At 57.4% G+C, this 22,473-nt stretch overlaps 1 protein-coding gene and 1 long non-coding RNA gene across 21 annotated transcripts in view; both read right to left on the reverse strand.

Moving 5' to 3' along the window:
* Nucleotides 1–132: 132 nt before the first annotated feature.
* Nucleotides 133–4,217, reverse strand: LOC120498925. Its single transcript, XR_005626774.1, has 2 exons — nt 3,597–4,217; nt 133–3,560 (listed from the first exon to the last, which is right to left on the reverse strand). It is a non-coding gene; the product is annotated as an uncharacterized LOC120498925 (long non-coding RNA).
* Nucleotides 4,218–5,217: 1,000 nt separating this feature from the next.
* The window catches only part of MEF2D (myocyte enhancer factor 2D), an 83,309-nt gene continuing 66,053 nt past the window's right edge, over nt 5,218–22,473 (reverse strand). For 7 of the 20 annotated variants that reach the window (XM_039702162.1, XM_039702154.1, XM_039702160.1 and 4 more), the window contains 7 exons: nt 21,191–21,265; nt 19,536–19,726; nt 18,483–18,503; nt 15,367–15,496; nt 10,827–11,061; nt 6,460–9,476; nt 5,218–6,401 (listed from right to left, as the gene is read on the reverse strand). In XM_039702162.1, coding sequence (XP_039558096.1) covers nt 9,146–9,476; nt 10,827–11,061; nt 15,367–15,496; nt 18,483–18,503; nt 19,536–19,726; nt 21,191–21,265 — 983 coding nt within the window. In that variant the 3' untranslated portion in view covers nt 5,218–6,401; nt 6,460–9,145. The remainder of the gene's footprint in view (nt 6,402–6,459; nt 9,477–10,826; nt 11,062–15,366; nt 15,497–18,482; nt 18,504–19,535; nt 19,727–21,190; nt 21,266–22,473) is intronic. The other 13 variants (XM_039702170.1, XM_039702169.1, XM_039702167.1 and 10 more) reach the window with 9 other exon arrangements.

Raw genomic sequence — 22,473 nt, forward strand, 5'->3', positions numbered from 1 at the left:
GGGCCCTTGGCTGAGGATGGGGATCAAGGCTCAGGGAAAAGAACCAAAGGGCTCAAGGCAAAGGCTGAAAGGGCAGAGCTGCCACAGCGTGGCACAGAAAGAGCCTCATCTTTTTTTTTTTTTTCTTTTTTCTTTTTTTTTTTTTTTCTTCCCTTTTAAATCGCTTCTCGAAACAATAAATAAAACTCCTCGGGGGGAAGTGCACGTCCTGCTTTGTTTCTACCTGTGCAGCACCCTGGGGGAGGATGCAGAGCTGCCTGTGCTGGGCTGAGCGGGGACATCCAACAAACCACCACGCAGAGAAGCTGACAGGGGGCACCCATGATTTTTTTTTATTTTTTTTTTATTTTAGTGCATCATTTAAAGGGTCTATTCTATTTTACAAAAGTTTTTTTTTGCAGAGTTTGCTAACACCTACCTGCTTAACTGAGCTACGGGGAGCAAAGGGGATGGGGGAGAAGCAGGAGCTGCCCCGGGGGCTCTGGGGGACAGCAGAGCGAGCAGCACTGGGCCACCACGGTCCCCACTTCTCCAGCACCTCATCTGCCTGCAAATGCTTGGGAAGAGCCCTGGGCAGGAGGGGAGTCGTGGCCCAGGGTGGGCTGCTGCACCCCTCGGCCTTGGGGATGCCAGGAGCCCCTGGGGACAGCCCAGCGTGGTCACAGCAGAGCGGCTGGGGGTGCTCCTGCAGCCTGAGGTGGGTGCAGGCCTGCAGAGGGAGGAGCTGGGCCAGTCTCAGGGGCACCAGCACGAAAACCTCACTGAAAACCCATCTGAAGTGAAGAAATCCTTCTCTGATCCCCCAGCACGATGCTGGGGCTCCCCCTGGCCCGGGGTGGATGTGGGGGGCAGGGGGGAGACACAGCCACCCATCCCCACCCAGGGATGGGGATACTGCAAATCCTTCAGTCCCAAAAAACCTTCCCAGTCTGGGGGATATTGCAAATCCTTCAGTCCCAAAATCCTTCCCAGTCTGGGGGATATTTCAACCCCTCAGTCCCAAAAAACCTTCCCAGGGTGAGGGGATATTGCAAATCCCAGTTCCTGAAAACCTTCCCATCTTAGGGGATATTGTGAATCCCTCAGTTCTGAAAACCTTTCCATCCTAGGGGATATTACAAATCCCTCACTTCCCCAAAAAAACCTTCCCATTTTAGGGGATATTGTCAATCCCTCAGTTCTGAAAACCTTCCCATTTTAGGGGATATTGTCAATCCCTCAGTTCCAAAAAACCCTCACAGCCTGGGGGACAATGTCAATCCCTCAGTTCCCCCAAAACCTTCCCATTTTAGGGGATATTTTCAATCCCTCAGTTCCAAAAAACCTTCCCAGCCTGGGGGACATTGTGAATCCCTCAGTTCTGAAAACCTTCCCATCCTAGGGGATATTACAAATCCCTCAGTTCCCCCAAAGCTTTCCCATCTTAGGGGATATTGCCAATCCTTCAGTCCCCAAAAACCTTCCCAGCCTGGGGGATATCTCAATCCTCACTCCCCAAAAACCTTCCCATTTTAGGGGATATCTCAATCCTCACTCCCCAAAACCTTCCCAGCCTGGGGGATATCTCAATCCTCACTCCCCAAAACCTTCCCATTTTAGGGGATATCTCAACCCTCACTCCCCAAAACCTTCCCAGCCTGGGGGATATCTCAATCCTCACTCCCCAAAAACCTTCCCATTTTAGGGGATATCTCAATCCTCACTCCCCAAAACCTTCCCAGCCTGGGGGATATCTCAACCCTCACTCCCCAAAAACCTTCCCAGCCTGGGGGATATCTCAATCCTCACTCCCCAAAAACCTCCCAGCCCGTCTGGAGCCGCTCCTGGCGCAGCCTGAGCCACACCACCCTCTTCTGGCTCAAGTCAAGCACATCCCAAACAGCTCCAGAGAACGGAGCTGGGAAGGAACCGGGGTTTTCCCCCGGCCAGGGAGGAGAGGGGAGTGGAAGGAGCCCGCTCACTGCTCCAGGGTCCTGAATTGCTGCCCGGAGCGTGGCAGAGCTCCAGAGCATCCCTGTGGATGCTCAGCCGGCTCCTCCCCATCTCCAAGGCTCGCTAAATCACCCCCGGGGGTTGCAGACCCCCCGGAGCCAGGGGGACACGCCGGCGTGTGGGAACCCTGTGGAAAAGCAACCCTGGAACTGCAAATTTCCAAGGGGCTGCTCCTGCCCAGGATGCGGGACATGGAAATTTGGGGAGCAGGGAGGCCGGGGAGGGGTGCACGGGAAGAGCCAAGAGGGTTAAACAAGAAATCGCTGTACAACTCGGCCATGTCCAAAGTCAGTATTATTACAATATACTCTGACAAAAATATAATCTCATTTCATATCAATACAACCAAAAAAAAAAAAAAAAAGAGAAAACCAAAACCAGTTTTCTGTACTGTTACCATTGCTAACAGATTGAAACTCGCTATTTACAGTTACAGTAGCCAGGTAAAATACTACAGGTGAGAGACCAGAGAGAGGAGGGGCAGAGGGACAGAAGGGAGAGAAAATCACCAGGGGAAAGGGGAAAACAAAGGGGGAAAGGCCCTCTTACATCCCGAGTGTGGCTTCCTGCATTGGACAAGGAAGGGTGATGGATGGAGGTAGTGAAAACATAATACTTGGTTTATGGGTCTGCTTGGGTTTTTTTGTGGAAAGGAAAAGAGAAAAAAACCCCAAAAAGATAAAAGTGAAGGTGGAATAAAAGGATGAACACGGGAAAGGGAAACCAGAGCAAACCTTCAGCTGAAGCCCACTGTTAGACACTCTCCCACAGCTCAGGGAGAGGCGGATGGGGATGAATTTTCCCCACTTTGGGTGGTGAAAATCCCCCAGACATCCCCAAATTGTGCCCCCAGCCGGAGAGGTGGGAGGCAGGATGTGGCAGCCAGAGCTGAGGAGTGGCTGGGAAGATGCTCCTTCCCCTCCTGAGGGATGCTCCCCCCAGGAGGGCAGAGGGGACCCCCAGAGCACCAAGTGCCCCTCACCCCCAGCCAAGCTCTGGCAGCAGCAGCTCACAGCCCTGTCCCCAGAACTGGTGACAAACATCCCAACTGACACCCAAAGGGATGGGGGGGATCCCCCAACCGAGCAACACTAGGGGAGGAAAAAAGTGTAAAAAGTGAAATTCTCAAGGAAAAGGCGGGGGGTTTTTGTGAATTTGCTTTTTCCTCGGTTTGCTGAAGTTATTCTGGAGAGGAAGAGGGAAGTGAAAAAGGGAAAAGGAAACGTGTTCTTTCTCTTTGCCCCAGTTTACCCCAGGCCCACACGTGGCCCATCACCACCAGCTCTGGATTTAACACTTCCACTGTCCCCAGACCCCAACCCTGGCAGGGGCCTCAACCACCCCACAGCAACAACCCCCTCCCCAAGGGACCCCCAGAGTCTCCCTGCCACAGCCACAACCCCCGCGGGGGCTCGGGTGCCCCTGACAGCACCACAAGCACTGCCAGCCTGCCCCCAGCACCAAGCCCCTCATCCCAACCTCCTGCACAGCCAGGCTCTGCCAGCCTGAAAACCCCTGAGCAGGGGTCACCCTGTCCCTGTGCTGACCACCTGAGCCCAGCTGACCACCTGAATCCAACTGACCATCTGAGCCCAGCTGACCACCTGAGCCCAGCTGACCATCAAACCCCAGCTGACCATCCAAGCCCAGCTGACCATCAAACTCCAGCTGACCACTCAAGCCCAGCTGACCATCCAATTCCAGCTGACCATCAAACTCCAGCTGACTATCCAAGCCCAGCTGGCCATCCAACCTCAGGTGACCATCAAACCCCAGCTGGCCATCCAAGCACAGATGACCATCCTACTCAGTTGACCATCCAACCCCAGCTGATCATCCAACTCTAGTGGACCACTTGTATCCAGCTGACCACCTGAACCCAGCTGACCATCCAAGCCCAGCTGACCATCCAAGCCCAGTTGACCATCCAACCTCAGCTGACCATCCAACTCCAGTGGACCACCTGAATCCAGCTGACCACCTGAACCCAGCTGACCATCCAAGCCCAGCTGACCATCCAACTCCAGCTGACCATCCAACCTCAGCTGACCATCCAACCCCAGCTGACCATCCAACCTCAGCTGACCATCAAACCTCAGGTGACCACTCAAGCCCAGCTGACCATCCAACCTCAGCTGACCATCAAACCCCAGCTGACCACTCAAGCCCAGCTGACCATCCAAGCCCAGCTGACCATCCAACCTCAGCTGACCATCAAACTCCAGCTGACCATCCAAGCCCAGATGACCACTTGACCCCAGATGACCATCAAACCCCAGCTGACCATCCAATTCCAGCTGACCATCAAACTCCAGCTGACTATCCAAGCCCAGCTGGCCATCCAACCTCAGGTGACCATCAAACCCCAGCTGGCCATCCAAGCACAGATGACCATCCAACTCAGTTGACCATCCAACCCCAGCTGATCATCCAAATCTAGTGGACCACTTGTATCCAGCTGACCACCCGAACCCAGTTGACCATCCAAGCCCAGCTGACCATCAAACTCGAGCTGACCATCCAACCTCAGCTGACCATCAAACCTCAGGTGACCACTCAAGCCCAGCTGACCATCCAACCTCAGCTGACCATCCAAGCCCAGCTGACCACGTCCACAGCCCCCAGAGCGGGCAGGACCACCCCCACTGACCCACCACCGCCCTCACTGCACCCAGGCAGTGTTTCAGGCCCCCTTTTAGTGCCCTTCCCACCATTTTAGGCTCTATCCATCATTTAGGGTCCTGCTCCATCCCCGAATCTCCTCCAGGGCTGGGCAGGTGACTTCCCACCCCATCCTTGCTCCTGCAGCTGCGTCACCTGAGCCACGCCCTGTGACCTTCCTCCTCCCTCCCTTCCATCCTCCTCCTCTCTGCAGCAAACTCTGCACACGCTGGGCACAGCTCCGGGGGTGAACCCCCCGCTCTGCCCCTGCCCTCACCACGCTGCTCCTGGCACCAGCCCACCCCAGCCAGCCCCACCGCGGCACGGACACCCCAAAAACGGGCACGGACACCCCAAAAAACGGGCACAAACACCCCAAAAAAACAGCTCTGCCAAGCCCTGGGAAAGACCAGCCTCCCCAGGCCGGGGGTCACAGCCCCCACGTGTGCCAGCCCCCCCGGCTCAGCCCCCTGGCACCCCTGGCACCCCGCCTTACCTGCGCTCAGGTGCGGGCTGGAGGATCCGCAGAGAGTTTAGAAGGTAAAGATCAGAAACAGACTTTGGTAAGTAACCACACGTTTAGAAAGGAATATATCAGTTTGGAAACATCTCAGTGCATACTTCTTATATGAAAATATACACAAATGTATTTCATTCTCCAAAAAAGGAACAATTAAAAACAAAAGCAAACTAGCCCAAACACAATATATTAGCTGTTTTTTTGTTGGTTTTTTTCTTTTTTTCTTGTTGTTGTCATCCTTTAAAATCTTTAACGCTACACTTTGTTCAGGTTACACTTTTTTTGTCTTTTTTTTTTTTGTAAATGTTTTTTTTTTCTTCATGCATTTTACACCTTTATAGCCTTTGAGAATAAATAAGCTCCATTTTGCTTCCACATCTCTAAAAACTGCAGCATTTTAACTATTGTCATTTAAATCGTGCAATTTTTTTTTGCAACACCCCTTTTTAAAAAATGGAAAATATATATATATTTTAAAACTAAACCCTATACAACGCAAAAATTCCAAATTAAAAAAAAAAATTATACACAATTGTAACTGTCAACAGTACAGATGAGCACGAGAAATAAAATTAGATCAGAAACATATTTATAGAAGCACAAAGGAGGGTGTTGGTTTCTTAGATTGTCATTCTTCTCGTTGTCTTTTGAAAATTAGGAGGAGTTTACCAGATACTACAGTCTGGAGGGGGAAATAAAGGATAATGACCCAGACAACAAAAAAAAAAAAAATAGAATATAATAATAAAATAACCCCAAGCCCCCAACAAAGACCCCGACAAACAGCCCCCAAACCCCTTTCACTGCGACGTGAAGCCAACGCCGTGTCTGACCCGGGCACTCCCACCTCCCCATGAGCCGTGGCACCAGCCCAGGGCTGTACCTGCCCCTGGCACCAGCTCAGAGCTGTCCCTGCCCCTGGCACCAGCCCAGGGCTGTCCCTGCCCCTGGCACCAGCTCAGAGCTGTACGTGCCCTTGGCACCAGCCCAGAGCTGTACCTGCCTGTGCCACCAGCTCAGAGCTGTACGTGCCCTTGGTACCAGCTCAGAGCTGTACCTGACCATGGCACCAGCTCAGAGCTGTCCCTGCCCCTGGCACCAGCTCAGAGCTGTACCTGCCTGTGCCACCAGCCCAGAGCACCAGCTCAGAGCTGTACCGACCCCTGGTACCAGCTCAGAGCTGCTCCTGCCCGTGCCACCAGCCCAGAGCACCAGCCCAGGGCTGTACCTGCCCCTGGCACCAGCCCAGGGCTGTCCCTGCCCCTGGCACCAGCCCAGGGCTGTACCTGCCCCTGGCACCAGCCCAGGGCTGTACCTGCCCCTGGCACCAGCCCAGGGCTGTACCTGCCCCTGGCACCAGCCCAGGGATCGTCGAGTGCCGCGGCCGCAGCTCCGCTCCGGCGCCTTCCCCGCCAGGCAGATCTGAACCTGCATCTGCCTAACCCAGAGTTTTTTGTCTCTTGCGTTTTGTGGTTTCCAGCCTCTCAGCTTCCAGGCAGAAGAGTGAAATTGGGAGTCAGGGCGTGAAGTTAATGAGCAAAAATGGGGGTTTTTTTGGTTTTTTTTCCCCCCACTCCTGACGGTTGCTCCGCACCGACGGCGTCGAGTGCCGGGGGGTCTCTGCTGTCACCTCCTCCCGGGGTCTCTGGAGGCTCTGCTGGGCCCTGCTGCCACGCTGCTCCCGCTGGGGCAGACCCCGGTCCGTTGGGTTGACTTTGTTTTTCGTGAAGAAGAAGAAGAAGAAAATAAAAATACAATAAAACGAGAGCGATGAGACGTCATTATCCCGCCTAATTTCCAAAGCAAGGCCGTGCAAAGAGCTCAGGTGCGCGTCCAGGTACGTCCGGCGTGGCGAGGAAGACCACGGTCCACAGCATCTCTCCTGCTTCCCCAAGGACTGGCAGGGATGAGGGAGGGAGGGAGGGAGGCAGATCCGCTTCCGACGCCGACATTCCGGAGGTGAGAGCCGAGCCTGTCCCTGGCACCCGCTGGGTTGGCTTGGGAGGGGACACGGGGGGGTTCAACTGCACAAAACCTGCCAGGGATTTCCTCCTCTTGCCCACCCAAAGCCTTCCCGGAGCACGGGAGCAGGAGAGGGAATTCCAAATGTATGGTTGGAAAAGGGTAAAGCTGTCGTTTGGGTGGAAAAGCCTTTGTGGCAGGAATTTGGTCTTTCGAGGTCTGGAGGGGGGGGTTTGATCTGGCACATCTCTCCGTGCCTTGATCCACGAGCAGGGATGGTGGTGAGGGTACCCAGAATGCCAGCACTGCTGAGCACCCACCCTGACCCCTTCACCAGGTGTCCACACAAAACCAGCTCCTGATTTTCACCCAGCTCCTGAAGGGTTTCCTCTCCTCCTCCAACCACTCCCCATTCATTGCACAATACTCATCAGCACTTTTTTTTTTCTTGTTTTTTTTTTTTCTTCCAATTAGAAACTTTGTGATAAATGCTTGGTTGGGAAAAGTTTGTAAAACCCCTCATCCTGGGACGTTTTTATGCCATCCCAAGGCTGAGCTCACCCAGCAGAGGGATCCAGGAGGGGCATAAACCCCACCCTGACTCAGCTCCTCTCCCTTTGCTCTGTCTCAGGGTTGAGCTGAACCCCAGGCAGCTCCTCCACAGCCCCCCAAGGCTGGCCAAGCTCCAGCTGGCAAAGGTGGCACCCGGGCAGGTTTTGTGCCAGTTTGGGACTGCGAGCCCAGGGCTGAGTGGGGCTGGGGTGGCCCTGCACAGGGGGACAGGGCAGCAGGCTGGGAGGGACTGGGGGACCAGCACGAGCACCTGCAGGGAGAAAGCCCATCCCTAATGGCTGTGCCAGCCAGGAACGGCCCCTTCTCCTCCAAACCCTCCAGCCACGAGCAGGTTGATGCATTTTTGGGATCAGGGCACCAACAGCCATCCCTGGGAAACTGCCAGAGCAAGTGGCAACATGAGGAAATTCCTCGGTATTTCCTCTTCCCTTCCACTAAATCACTGCTCAAGGCTCAAGGAGATTTTCTGCACAGCTCACTGTTGCCTTTTGAGGCCTAGAAACCTCCAGGCAAAATCTCATTGGGATCATGACTTCAGTTGCATCTTTCAGTAAAAAAATACATTTCTTCCCAATTTCCTCATTTAAAGCTTCGGCCCATGTGCAATGGGAACCCATTTCTAAAATGCTTTGATGGACTTTGTTTGGTAAAATCCACAACTTGCTCTCAAAACCAGCACTAAGATCTCCTCTCCACACACCTGCTGTGCCCAGGTGGAGGTGAGGGAAAGAGAACTCCAGTGTTCCAGTGACCCTGGTCAGGAACAGTGGAGTTCCCTGCTCAGGGAGGAAGGATGTCTGCATCCACTTGTCATGCAAACGGGATTGAGCCTTAAAAATCTGCCTCTTACTCCTGATGCAGCTTCCCAATTCCAGGAGCCCCAAACAGGCTGTGGATGTGGCTGCATCCCCGAGCTGCTCTCCACCTCCCTTTCCTGGTTTAGGAAAACCCTTCTGGAGGAAAACCTGTGCCTAGCAAAGCCCTTTGAGCTCCCAGAGAGCTGGCTCATGTCTGACCTGCCCCTCCCTGCACAGGGACCCAGGGGAATGGCCAGGAAGGAGCATTTTGGGGTGCTCTGCCTCCCATCCTGCCGCAGCTGCTCTGCCTCAGGGCTGCATTCCCACTCCCCAGGAGGGTCCTACTGGCCAGTGTGGAGCATCCCTAGGGGCTGCTGGTTTTGGTGAGGACACTACCCCACTCCAGCCCCCCATCCCCACACCCCGGGCCGCTCCCCAGCGCCGTTTGTGCTGCATGCGTCGCCTGCTGCGCTAGAATGAATGCCTACAAAATCCTAAAGCTATTTCTCAGGCAGTTTATGATAATTCCCCCCCCCCAACCACCACCACCACCACCCCCAGCCCCATCCCCATCACCCGTTTCACCCTCCCCCTCCCTTCCCAGCCCCTCCAGGAGCTCCCAGGGATGGCGGGGACCCCGTTATGTGACCCAGGTATCCAACCGCATGCGCTTTACGGAGGGGCTCTCCCCCTCGGGCTCGCTGCCGGGTCGAAGGAGGCCCAGGGAGGAGCCAAAATCGGGGCGGGCGGGGTCGTCCCGCTCGCTGCTGCCCTCGTAGGAGCTGGTGTTGCTGCTGAGGCTGTCGACGGGCGAGCGGCCGGTGGGCTCATGCCGGGGCTGGTGGGGGAAGGTGCTGAGCGGGGTGGCAGTGTTCCTCTCCCGGTTGGGCGAGACGGGCTCGGACTTGATGCTGATGTTGGGGTTGGTGTTGACAGTCAAAGTGGTGGTGTGGGATAAGTGGCTCCCTTGTCTGGGCATCCCGGAGGTTGGGAAAGGGAGGGCAGAAGGGGAGGAAGGGGGAGAAAAAGATGGAGGAGGAGATAATGGGAAATCTCTCATTATTATCTTTTTGGTGGCCTTCTACCCTCCAGTGCACAGAATTCAGAACTTGCACACTCTACAGCCAAATGAACCCACGGTTATAAACCTGGATTAGATCATTAATGTGGATGCATAAACAGAATTATGACTTCAGAATCACGTGCAGTCACATCACCACAGAGCTGGGGTCAGACCCTGTGGGCAGCATTCCTCTTTCCCCAGCACCCCGTGATCCAGCCCCAATCCCAGCCACTGTCCCTCAGCAGTGGCCCAAAGGCATGGGTGCCCCTACAGCTCTGCCCCTGCACCCCTGGGCTGCACAGACTCAGCACATGGCTCACCAGGAGGTTTTGATCAAAACTGGGAACCTCCTCAACCTCTACAACACAAAATTTTGTCCAGGCTTTCTACACATCCTATGGCCCCACTGGTGCAGGAGGTCCTGGCAGCTACTGAGGAAACTGCTGCCTGCCCTGCCTGGAAAACATGCACCAGGCAGAGAAGAAACACTAAATTCCTACACAAAAACCGGGTCCATCCATCCATTCCTCCACCCACCCACCCATCCCAGCCCTTCATCTGTCCATCTGTCCTTCCAGTCCTCTATTCATCCCCTTTCATCTCTCCGTCCATCCATCCATCCATCCATCCATCCATCCATCCCTTCCTTCATGGTGCAAATGTGTCTTTGGCTCAGTGGCTGGGGCAGTCATTGATCCCTCCTCTTCAACTCCTGCCTCTCTTTGTCCCATGGCCTCAATGTGATCACGGGCAAGTGGCTCAAATCTTTATTTTCACTGTCATTCTGTGTGTGGATGCTTTACTCCAGAGTAAAAGCAGATCCACTTCAAAAATCCTGCTCTAAGATGCAAGTGCCTGCATTTTCTGCCCTGGAGAAAAGCAATTTCTTTGCAATACTAAAAACCACTTTCTTCTACACCTGCAGGGCACAATTCCAGGCACCTTACCCTGCAACACTCATCCCATCCAACCCTGCCTCTGGCCTGCTCTCAGCTCCCCCCAGGAGCGTGCAGGGATCAATCCCACTGTGGACAGGCAGCAGGATGAGCTCTGGGAGCATCCCCAAGAGCCCTGATGTCAGCCAGGGACTCGGGTCACCCTCAGAGCCACGGGGACAGCAGTGCCAGCTGTGCACAGGCACACAGCTCCTGCCCCCCAGGACCCACCAGGGGCTGGCCCTGGGGGTCTGGAGAGCCCAGGGAGCAGTCACCTGGGGCTGGCACCCTCACAATCCCCACTTCCCCCTCGTGTCACTCACATTAAGTTTCCTAGTGACACCGGGACCAGGTGCTGCTGCTGCGGCTGCTGCTGCGGCTGCTGCTGCTGCTGCTGCTGTTGTTGCTGCTGCTGCTGCTGCTGTTGCTGCTGCTGCTGCTGCTGCTGCTGTTGCTGCTGCTGCTGCTGCTGCCAGGCAGAGATGTTGCCAAGGGACAGCCCTCCAGGTGAGCTGAAGGCCGGCAGCGAGGAGAGCTCAGCGCTTGTCAGCTGATAATCTGCAAGGGAGGGAGCCCTGCAGTCACTTCCATGTCACACCTGCCCCCACAGCGCCCCGAGCCCTGAGGGAGGATGGGCACACACAGGGGACACAAACACACCGTGGATGGGGTGTCAGTGGCACAGGGATGCTGGCCAGAGGACACAGCTCATGTGTGGGCATGGCTTGTGTTGGAGTCACAGAACCAATCAGGTTGGAAAAGACCTAAGATGAGACCCAGATCCAGTCCAATCTATGACCAAACACTGCCTCAACAAAGGCACATCTAAAGGCCATCTAGTCCAACATGCAGGGACACTTTCCACTATCCCAGGTCTCTGTTCAACCTGGCCTTGGACACCTCCAGCAATGGGGCAGCCAGAGCTTCTCTGGGCACTTTGTGCCAGCTCCTCACCCCCCTCAGTGTAAACCATCTCCTCCTTACTTCCACTTGTCTTCCAGCCTCAGGGCACGAGCTGCTGGCAGGACCTCCACCCTCCTCAACACCCAGCAGTGCCCCTGCCCCCAGGCACAGCAGTGGCCATGATGCAGCCGTGCCTGGCTGCCCTCAGGAAGGGCCATGAACACACGAGAGCCCCAGAGCCCCCCAGAGCCCCCCAGACAAATGCACAGAGCACAGACACAGCTCCTCCCTGCTGGGGCAGAGAACCCCGGCAGCTGACACCCACCTGGGCCTGGGCATCCCTACCTGTGCCTGGGGCACTCTCACCTGTGCCTGGGGCATCCCTACCTGTGCCTGGGGCACCCTCGAGAACCCCGGCAGCTGACACCCACCTGTGCCTGGGCATCCCCACCTGGGCCTGGGGCATCCCTACCTGTGCCTGGGGCACTCTCACCTGTGCCTGGGGCATCCCCACCTGGGCCTGGGGCACTCTCACCTGTGCCTGGGGGACTCTCACCTGTGCCTGGGGCATCCTCACCTGTGCCTGGGGCACCCTCACCTGTGCCTGGGGCACTCTCATCTGTACCTGGGGCACTCTCACCTGTGCCTGGGGCATCCCCACCTGTGCCTGGGGAATCTTCACCTGTGTCTGGGGCATCCCTACCTGTGCCTGGGCATCCCCACCTGTGTCTGGGGCACCCTCACCTGTGCCTGCAGCACCCTCATCTGTACCTGGGCATCCCCACCTGTGCCTGGGGCACTCTCACCTGTGCCTGGGGCATCCCCACCTGTGCCTGGGGAATCTTCCCCTGTGTCTGGGGCATCCCTACCTGTGCCTGGGCATCCCCACCTGTGTCTGGGGCCCCCTCACCTGTGCCTGCAGCCCCCTCATCTGTACCTGGGCATCCCCACCTGTGCCTGGGGCACTCTCACCTGTGCCTGGGGCATCCCCACCTGTGCCTGGGGAATCTTCACCTGTGTCTGGGGCACCTTCACTTGTACTGGGCATCCGCACGTGTGCCTGGGGCACCCTCATCCGTACCGAAGGCACCCTCACCTGTGCCTGGGGAATCTTCACCTGTGTCTGGGGCACCTTCACTTGTACTGGGCATCCCCACGTGTGCCTGGGGCACCCTCATCCGTACCTAAGTCACCCTCACCTGTGCCTGGGCATCCCCCTCCCTTACCTGGGGCACCCTCACTTGTGCCTGCAGCACCCTCATCTGTACCTGGGGCATCCCCACCTGTACCTGGGCATCCCCACCTGTACATGGGGCATCCCCACCTGTACCTGGGCACCCTCACCTGTACCTAAGGCACCTTCACCTGTGCCTGGGTATCCCCACCTGTACGTGGGGCACCCTCACGTGCACCTGGGGCACCCTCATCTGTACCAGGGGCACTCTCACCTGTGCCTGGGGCACCCTCACCTGTACCTGGGGCACCCTCACCTGCACCTGGTGCACCCTCACCTGTACCTGGGGCGCACCTGGGACAGCCCCACCCACGCCTGGGACACCCCACGCGCGCCGTGTCCCGGGTGGCAGCAGGGGGCGCTCCCTGCCCGCCGTGGGGACACGGAGCTGTCACCGTGACCCCCCCACCCAGGGCACCCCGGCATCCCCTGCCCTGCACTGTTCCCCCCCATGCCCCGGTACCTCCCCCCCACCCTTGCAGGGCACTGCCTGCCCATGCAGAACCCTTGAAAATCCCAGTGGGGCACCTCACACCCGGGGGGGTTTTACACAGCGTGTGAATGCTGGTGGAAAAAAATCAGGGAGGGAAGTGCTGCTCCTTGAGGAGATGGTCAAACCTTGGTCAGCCATGTCAGGCTGCCACAGACACCCTGCAAACCCTCCTCACACCCTCTCCTCCCCCATTCTAGCTCTAATTTTGGGTGTCTCGTGGTTTCAGCTGTCCCCACCCCAGCAGCACACACAGAGGTGGCTGTGCTGCTGCTGAACTGCTGCCAAAGCCCCGGCACACCCCACCCAATGTCCTGGCTCTGGGCTCCCTGCTCCACACCACCCCCTGCACCAGCTCTTCTGGTTTGGAAGCTCCTGACACTCACTGGTGACAGTGGCTGCCCCTGCAGCCCCCACCAGGGCTTGAGCTGGAGCTGCCCCACACCACAGAGCTGGGTTTGACACCCCAGCACAGAACTCTGGCCAGAGGGCAGCTCAGCACAGGGATCCAGGCAATACCCACCCAACTATCAGGTGAGGCCTGGGAAGAACAAGTGCCAATGCTCCAGGCTGGCAGTTTGCCCTGGGCATCTGCAGCCCTCCACCCCCCACACAATGATCACCTCTGCAGCATCACAGAATCATGGAATTATTTAGGCTGGAAAGGGTGTCCAAGACCATCCAAGAGTCCAATTGTTCCCCCAGCACTGCCAAGGCCACCACTAAGCCATGTCCCCAAGTGTCACAGTCACGTCTGTTAAGCCCTTCCAGGCATGGTGACACCACCACTGCCTCAGACAGCCTGTTCCAAAGCCTGAACACCTTTTCCACACAGAAATTTTCCCTAATATCCCACCTAAACCCCCCCTGGCACAACTTGGGGCTGCTTCTTCTTATCCTGCCCTTTGTTACCCAGGAGCAGAGGCCGACCCCACCTGGCTGTCCCCTCCTGTCAGGGAGTTGTGAAGTGACAAAGTCCCCCCAGGCCTCCTTTTCTCCAGGCTGAGGTCCTTGTGCTCCAGACCCTTCACAAATGAAGACAATTCCTCCCCAACTAACGGGGCAGCTCTGACAGCAGTGCCAGGTTCAGAGTCTGCACCCTACAGCAGTGCCCCTCACGCTCACCCCCACAGGGCTCTGGGAGAAAAAACAACTCCAGAGAGCTGAAATTCAGGCCCCTCCGCTCTGAGCAGCGGCACAGGGCTCAATTAAAACTATTTTGGGGACTCCAGGCTGGCTGGGAAACCGCATGGCCAGGCAGGGAGAGGAGCCTCATCACGCAGCACCGGGGCTACACCTACTAATTAGGAGAGGGAGTATCCAACGTGCCACTTCTGGGTTCTTCCAGACAAGCAGCTTTTTTTTACGTTTCTGTACTTTTCTCTGAGCCAGAACGAGTTACACAGGCAGCCAGCAAGCCCTCAAAGTCTTGGTGGAGGTCTGACAGGTGGCAGATGAACAACCCTTCTGCTCGGGCAAGTGCACTGTCGCTGTCGCCTGAGGCTGACTTCAATCCAGCAGCCCAAATCAATGTGGCTGTGAGCAGGTTGGTTTGCATTCCTCCCCAACTTTCTGAGGGACTTGTTGTCATTATTACAACACCCCCTGAGCTCTGGGAGCCCGGGGATGGGTGTAGCTGTAATTAGCATGCACTTGCACAGTGCAGTGGGCTGCATCAGCCCTCACAGCCCTGCAGGCCATGCCAGTGAGCTCTCAGCACTTACACAACGAGTTTCCCCCTGGTTTTAGTCCTGTGGAAGCCTGGCACTCAACCATGTGTGCAGTGGAGAGTTGCACGAGCATCACTGCAGCTGCTCAGGGAGCAGCAGGCACGTGCCTGCAGCAGCACATTTCCCTCTGTGACTGAGCCACCTGACAGCTCTGCCCTGCCAGGTCCTGCCTGCTTAGAGCCCTGCCCTGCCAGGTCCTGCCTGCTTAGAGCTCTGCCCTTGCCATGTCTCACCTGTACTAGAGCTCTGCCCTGCCAGGCCCTGCCTTAGAGCTCTGTCCTGGCCATGTCCTGCCTGTTTAGAGCTCTGCCCTGCCAGGTCCTGCCTGTTTATTGCTCTGCCCTTCCAGGTCCTGTGTCAGAGTTCTGCCCTGCCAGGTCCTGCCTGCTTAGAGCTCTGCCCTGGCACCTGTGTCAGAGCTGTGTCCTGGCCATGTCTCTCCTGTGTCAGAGCTGTGTCCTGGCCATGTCTCTCTGTGTCAGAGCTGTGTCCTGGCCATGTCTTACCTGTGTTGTATGCTGTGGGCATGGCTGAGAAGGGCAGCCCCTGTGTCAGCAAACTCGGAGTGGCCACAGAAACAACTGGTGTGGTCAGAGAGTGAGTTGCTTGGGAGACACCCAGCCGCTGTGTGTTCTGCTGTGGGAGCAAACAGGGAGGGAGTTAAAGCCCAGATGGTCACACTTGGTCATCTTCAGGGGTTGTGACCCCCCCAGACCCCCTGGGCATGCACTGGGGCTGAGCATGGAGGGTGTGGGACAGGCAGGATTGATCCTCTGGCCATCCCACACTGCAAAAAGGCAAAGTACAAACCACACTGACACTGTGGACCTTGCAACACTCATCTGCAGGTCATGGCCTTGAGTCCCCCTCCTGCCCAGGGCTGGGCTTCACCCACCAGCACCAGCCATGCCCCTGTGTGCACGGAGGGGAACATCAGCAGGAGGCTCAGACAATCCCTCCCTGCTCTCCAGAGGCTGCATGTGAGGCTTGCTGAGCTTCCAAGGAGCGACAAAGGGACCAAAGCAAACTAAAACCGGCTGAGGCAGCACAGAGCTGACAGCTCCCTGCCAATCTGGTGGCCAAGAGCAAGCCCCTGCCTCGAGGGAAGCTGAGGACACTAAGCATTGGCCTCAGGATTTTAAAGGGTCTCTGGAATCCCTAAACTCAAAGCCCAGTGCTCAGCAGCCTGCTGGCTTGGTGCCCTCACAAGGTTTTGGTGACTTAGGTATTAGCAGGTCCACCGTGGAAAAATTCTGCCCTTGGACTGGTGCACACCAAGCTCCCCCCCTGGTTTTGCAGGCAGTTATGTGGGCAGATCTACAGGTCAGCTTCAGCCCTGTTTACAAGGCAGATAATCTGGGCTGTCTGTGCTGATCTGATTTAAATCAGCCTCAAGAGGCTTGACTCTAATCCGAGGCACCCCAGCACACGTCACCCTGTGAAGACTGGGGCAGTGCCCAGCTCCAGCCACGCCTGGCACGAGGCTGCTGGGGCACAGGGAGCAGCCTTCCTGTGCAGCTGAGGGCTGCCAGGGCCTTGCAGGGCTGGGCACAGACTCTGCCACGCTTCCCCATGGCCAGGGAGACTCTCTGGGACAAAGCTGGGGGCTACAACCCTGCCCTGCAGAGGGTAAGAGCACCTGGCTGGGCAGGATTTGCTCACCCTGCACCCACACACTGCCCAGCCCCAGGGCCCTCCTGTGGCCTGGGCAAGGGGATTACCAGGCTCTAATTGCTAAAGCTGGGGGGGCTGCAGGAGAGGGGGTTCTGGCACACATCCTGCTGGCCGTGCCCACTGCTCTGGGTGAAGGACATGGCAGGGAATGTCACCCCAGAAGGCACAGCCCTGTCCCTGTCCTGCCTGCACGAGACCAGGGGGATGCAGCCCCCACATCTGCCCCTCTCTGCAGGGCTCTGTGCCCTTCCTGGGAGGGCACAGGGATGATGTGGCCATGCCACAGGGCTGGGACACCAGCTGGGCAGGCTGTGCCAGCCCCAGGAACCTCCCTAACACCACAAGGGGAGTGTGGGCACGTCAGCCCCAGCTGGGCTGGGGGAAGCACCCCGATTTTCACCACAATCCATGCAGGGAGAGGAGGTGTGCAAGCTGCCCCCCACATGGTGCCCACAAACTGTTCCAGCTGGCACCACAACCATGCAGCATGCTCCCAGGGAAGGGATCCAGTGGATGCTGCCCCTGGAGTGGCAGGAGAGTGGGGAGAAATGGGGGACACCTCTCTGAAGCCAGTGAGGGAGGAGAGCTCAGAGCTGCGGGAGCAGCACCCAGGGTGGCAGGGCTGGGGCTGAGGGCAGTGGGGATGCACTGGAGGGATTCTGACTCATCTCACAGCTGCCTGGGAAGAGGTGGGAGCTGCCATTTGGAGAGAGGATCTGCTGTGTGGGCTGAGCAATATGGAGGGAGCAAATCTGGGGAGAAGGCCAGCAGAGCAGGGGGGCATCTGCACCAGGGACAACACCCTGCAGTCCCCTCCCTGATGCAGCAGTGCCAAGGTGCCCGTGCCACCCTGCCCACATCTCATCAGCCTCCACCTCACTGCTGCCACTTTGGCTGGGGCGAGGACGTTTTTCATTTTTCACTTCAGGCAAAACCCCACCAGGTTCATTCAGACCAATTAATTAATGCCACCCCAGTGGATTTCCACCTAATGCTGCTTCAGTATGCAGCCAGGGAATGGTCTGGGCACAGGGAACAGGAACGAGCAGATGGGGAGGTGAGGAGGGACTGCTCTCCCTCCACACATGGGGAAACTGAGGCACGGAGATGCTGGAAGGGTTTGGGGACACGAAGAGCAGCAGAATTCCTGTCTGCCAAAGCTCAGGCCCATCCTTGCCCTGGCCATGAGTGTCTCAGTGCAGGCTGCCAGAGGGATTTGCTTTCTCCTGTGTTTTTGGAGAGCTTTTCCCTGGCTGCGTGACCTGCATCCCGCAGCAGCTCCTGCCCTTCCCTTGCTGGGCTGACCTGTCACCCATCTGCCCTGCACCAGAATAGCAACAGGGCAGAGTGAATCCTTGCCACAAACAAGGTGGCATTCACTTTGCTGGCAGGGAGAGGGAAAAAAAAAAGCCATAAAAATAACACAGAAAACTGCCCCGTGCACAAGGGAGGTTTAGTGAGTGCACTAGCCAGCCAGTGGATTTACACAGGCTTTAAATAATATCTTTAACATGGGAAGAGCCTGATTTACTCCCTGTCTCTCATGTGCTGGCAGTGGGCCAGCTGTCCCTGTGCTGTAGCTGTGGTGGCTCCAGTGCAGCCCCACGGGCAGGGCCAGGGCAGTGCACAGTCCCCAAAGGGACCCTGGCTGACCTCCCCAGGGGCACCAACACAGCAATTTTGGCCTTGGTGGAGAAACAGCCCCTTTGCAGCTCATGCCAGCTCCTTGTTTCCCATGGGGAACTGGGTTTTCCTAAGAGCCTGTTTTTCTCTGGGTTTATTTTCTGCAGCAGGAGTGGATGTAACGCTGGTGCCCACATCCTGCCACATTCCCAGCACACAGGGAGCCAGTGTCCACCCCCTCTGCGTGCCCCACGCCTCGCCAAGCCAGGGCAGGAGCCAGGGGACAAGCAGCCCGTGTGCCATGCACGCCCAGAGGGGAACTCACCAGAGCCAGGTGGTCCTCGGTCTGTCCAGGGCAGAACAGGGAGAGAACCGAGAGGCACTGTTAACTCACACAGCCCACCCCAGCTGCACCGTGCCCACTGGCACCTCACCCTGCCTCCACGGGGCACAAACTGCTCTGAGTGGTGCCTGGGAGAGGATTTGTACCATCCATGGGGCACACACAGCTCAGAGTGGTGCCTTGTACAGGGTTTGTACCATCCATGGGCACAAACTGCTCAGAGTGGTGCTTGGGACAGGGTTTGTACCATCCACGGGCACAAACTGCTCTGAGTGGTGCCTGGGAGAGGATTTGTACCATCCATGGGGCATACACAGCTCAGAGTGGTGTCTGGTACAGGGTTTGCACCATCTATGGAGCACAAACAGCTCAGAGTGGTGTCTGGGAGAGGATTTGTACCATCCATGGGGCATACACAGCTCAGAGTGGTGTCTGGTACAGGGTTTGCACCATCCACGGGCACACACAGCTCAGAGTGGTACTTGGCTGAGGGTTTGTACCATCCACGGGCACACACAGCTCAGAGTGGTGTCTGGTACAGGGTTTGTACCATCTATAGGGCAGAAACAGCTCAGAGTGGTGCTTGGGACAGGGTTTGCACCATCCACGGGCACAAACTGCTCTGAGTGGTGCTTGGGAGAGGGTTTGTACCATCCACGGGCACACACAGCTCAGAGTGGTGCTTGGGAGAGGGTTTGTACCATCCATGGGGCACAAACTCCTCAGAGTGGTGCCTGCTGCAGGGTTTGTACCATCTATAGGGTAGAAACTGCTCAGAGTGGTGTTTGGGACAGGGTTTTCACCATCCCTGTAGCACACACAGCTCAGAGTGGTGCCTGGTACAGGGTTTTCACCATCCCTGTGGCACACACAGCTCACAGTGGTGCCTGCTACATGACAGCGCAGTCAGAAACCCAAACCTCCCTCCCCATAACCCCCCTCCAGCACATCCCCAGCCAGCACCCACCACCAGACCCCCACATCCCCCTGCAGCCTGCCCTCTGGCACCCCTCCCGGAGCCCCGTGGGCACTCACCAGGTGGTGCATGAGCCCCTTTCCCCCCTGCGAGGTGATGACGCGCAGGTCGGGCTTGCGGCTGTTGGCCGCCAGCTGCGCGCCGTGCGACGGCGGCGGCGGCGACTTGGCCGGGATGATCTTGCCCAGGCTGCTGCCGTTGGACACGGGGAGGAGACCCGGAGAGGCCCTGGCACTCACGTAGCCGTTTCCTGCAGGGACATGGGGGACAGAGAGGAAGGAGGTGAAGGTTGGGTGCGTGGCGGCGGTGACGGTGAGCGCGGTGGTGGACACACTGCCATGGTGCATGCACAGCTGTGGTGCTGCACTGGGGCTCCATGAGTGCTCCTCCTCGTGGGAGAGCAGCACCACATCCCCCCAAAAGCCTCCTGCACCCCAGCAGGCTCACCCTGAAGCCAGGACAGGCAGTAGCCCCGAGCCCACAGTGCTCAGGGCAGCTCCTCATGCTGCAGGGACTCCCCCTTGTTCCTGCAGTAACACCCAGCAAATCTCAGAGCCTGATCTGCAGCCAGGCTCTTCCCCTGCTTTGGCTGGGCACCGCAGCCCTGCCAAGATGGGTAATTACTGACACGTTCACTTTTAAGGTCTCTTTATGGTACTGGGGCAGTGAAAAGGGGCTGTGGCAGAGTGAGGACTCAGTTCACTGCTCCCACTGCCCCTTTGAAGATCTAAGGTTCCCTCCTTCTCCTCCTCCTGCTGCCCCACTTAAGGATTTTATGTGCAAAGAGAGGGGGAAAAAAAAGAAGAAAGGAAAGGAAGAAAAAAAATAAAAAGGAAAAAGATTTGATGAACATCAGGAAAGGAATAAATTGGATCAGATTACTGTTCTGATGAGGGCTGGTTTTTTTTCATGAATAGGCCCCAAAGATAGAAAGGCGTTCAGCAATCACCAGGATTCAGCCCTCATATTCATTGCACGTTAGACCGGGAAAAATAGGTCGCTGATTGCATTATTAATCACATCCAGCATTGCGCTGCATCTGCATTTCAGCAGGCGGCTGCAGCCTCAGAGTGGGGGGCTGAGCACCAACCCTGCCCCCCTGGAGCTGTCCTGGGCTGGACACAGCGGGCACGGGCTGCACAGGGGGTGGTGACACTCCCCTCTGATGCCACGGATGGCACCGGGCACGGGAGGTGCTGCCCCAGTGGGGAGCTGCCATAGGGACACCCGTGGTGCCAGGCTGCTGCTGGCTGGCAAGTGTGGCATTCATGGCCCTGATGGAGGGAGGGGACCGGCCTTCCTGTCCCCAGCGAGGTGTCCTCCCAGTCCCAAATCATAAGGCACCTGGTGCCTTATCAGGCCCTGGCACCTCTGTGCAGCGTGAGCTGCTGGAATCCTGCTCACAAGGATTCACTGGCTTTTTTATTAACAACAAAAGGTGCAGAAATTCCTCAGGTGACCTGCAGTGCTGGTGGCCATGGAAAAGCCAAAAGAAACGTTAAACCCTTTGATATTCTCCTTCCCAAGGCCATGGAAAAGCCAAAAGAAACGTTAAACCCTTTGATATTCTCCTTCCCAAGGCACCACCGGCACGGGCGCACACGGAGCTCTCATGGTGACTCCCTGTTTGAGGCACACCATGTTATCTCTGTATCACCTGGGGCGTGGGTTGGGGTGGAGAGGAGCTGGTTTGGGTTCCAGTGCTGCCACTCACCCCCAAAGATGGGTGGCCTTGGGCTGTCACTGCTGCTGTCATTGCCATGTCCACCCAGCATGGATCCGGCCAGCCCTGCGAGCCAGAGAGAGAAGGGCTACACTCCCACCAGGACTTCCCAACCGAGGGCCCCCACCACAAAAAAGAGTCTAAGAGAGGAGCCCTCTGGCCTGCCTTTGCACCACCCTGGTGTGAATTTGAGCGGGGGCACTCAGGGCCCAGCATCCCCCCGTGGGGATGGCCGGGGTGCTGCATCCTGAGGGTGGCACACAGAGCGTGGGCAGGACGCAGGGATACAGCGACATCACTGCAGGATCCGGCCACAGGCACCCGCAGCTGATGACTCAGAGGCAGCAGGTGATCACTCAGTGCTGCAGAGACTGCAAGGGAGGAGGAGGAGGAGGAGGAGGAGGAGAAGGAGGAGGAGGAGGAGAGGAGGAGGAGGAGGAAGAGACATACCAGGTATTTGAAAACTGCAAGTGCAGTGCCAGAGCCGCAGCCAGAGCCACGGTCCCCTCCCACAGGCAGGAGGGGAGCCCCAGGGAGGGCGGGGGTCTGGGGACAGCAGGGGTCCGGGGCTGGCCTCAGCCGGGCTGTCCCTGCTCCCCAGCCCCATTTCCTGCAGCAGTGGCAGCAGGAACGCAGGGAATGCTTGGCTGACGTCAATGCTGACATTCACGGGCCCTGCCAAGCTCCGCGCCCGCCATGGCTGCTCCGACAGCTGACATGGGGGTGGCTGCAGGGAACGGGGGCCCCGGAGGTGCCGGGGGGCTGGGGCACGATGGCCCCTTCTCTCTGCACTCAAGGATCTGCAAAGCTCCGTGCTGGGTGCTGTGAGAGCCCGGGGAGACACTGCCCCACAGAGCAACCCCGCAGGTTTTGCGCTGTGAAGAAATCCCTCTGGTGCTGCCCAGCACTGGGAAATGGCAGTTCCTGGCACTAGGATGGGGCTGGGTGGCCACGCTGCTGCAGAACCACAACTGCACCAACCCCACCCAAAAACCAGTGGGATCCGGTTCCAGTTTGGTTTTAACTGGGGCAATGTGGAATTACACCCTCCTCCTCTGTGCTGTCGGCGGGGCCCCTACTGCAAAAAGGCCCAGAAGGGGTGAGGAGTCAGGCTCAGGAGCAAGGCTGCCTTTGCCCTGGGATGGATGGCATCTACCCTGCCAAGCCTGGGACCACTGCCAAGCCCAGTGCCAAGAGCAGCAGCTGCTTCCCAGCAGTACCCAGGGCCGTCACTGGTTTTTGGGCTGTGCCTACACCAGCAGTGGCACAGCTGC

The sequence above is a fragment of the Passer montanus genome, unplaced genomic scaffold (assembly GCF_014805655.1).
Source record: "Passer montanus isolate IOZ18808 unplaced genomic scaffold, ASM1480565v1 scaffold154, whole genome shotgun sequence".
In the NCBI taxonomy this organism is placed as follows: Eukaryota; Metazoa; Chordata; class Aves; order Passeriformes; family Passeridae; genus Passer; species Passer montanus.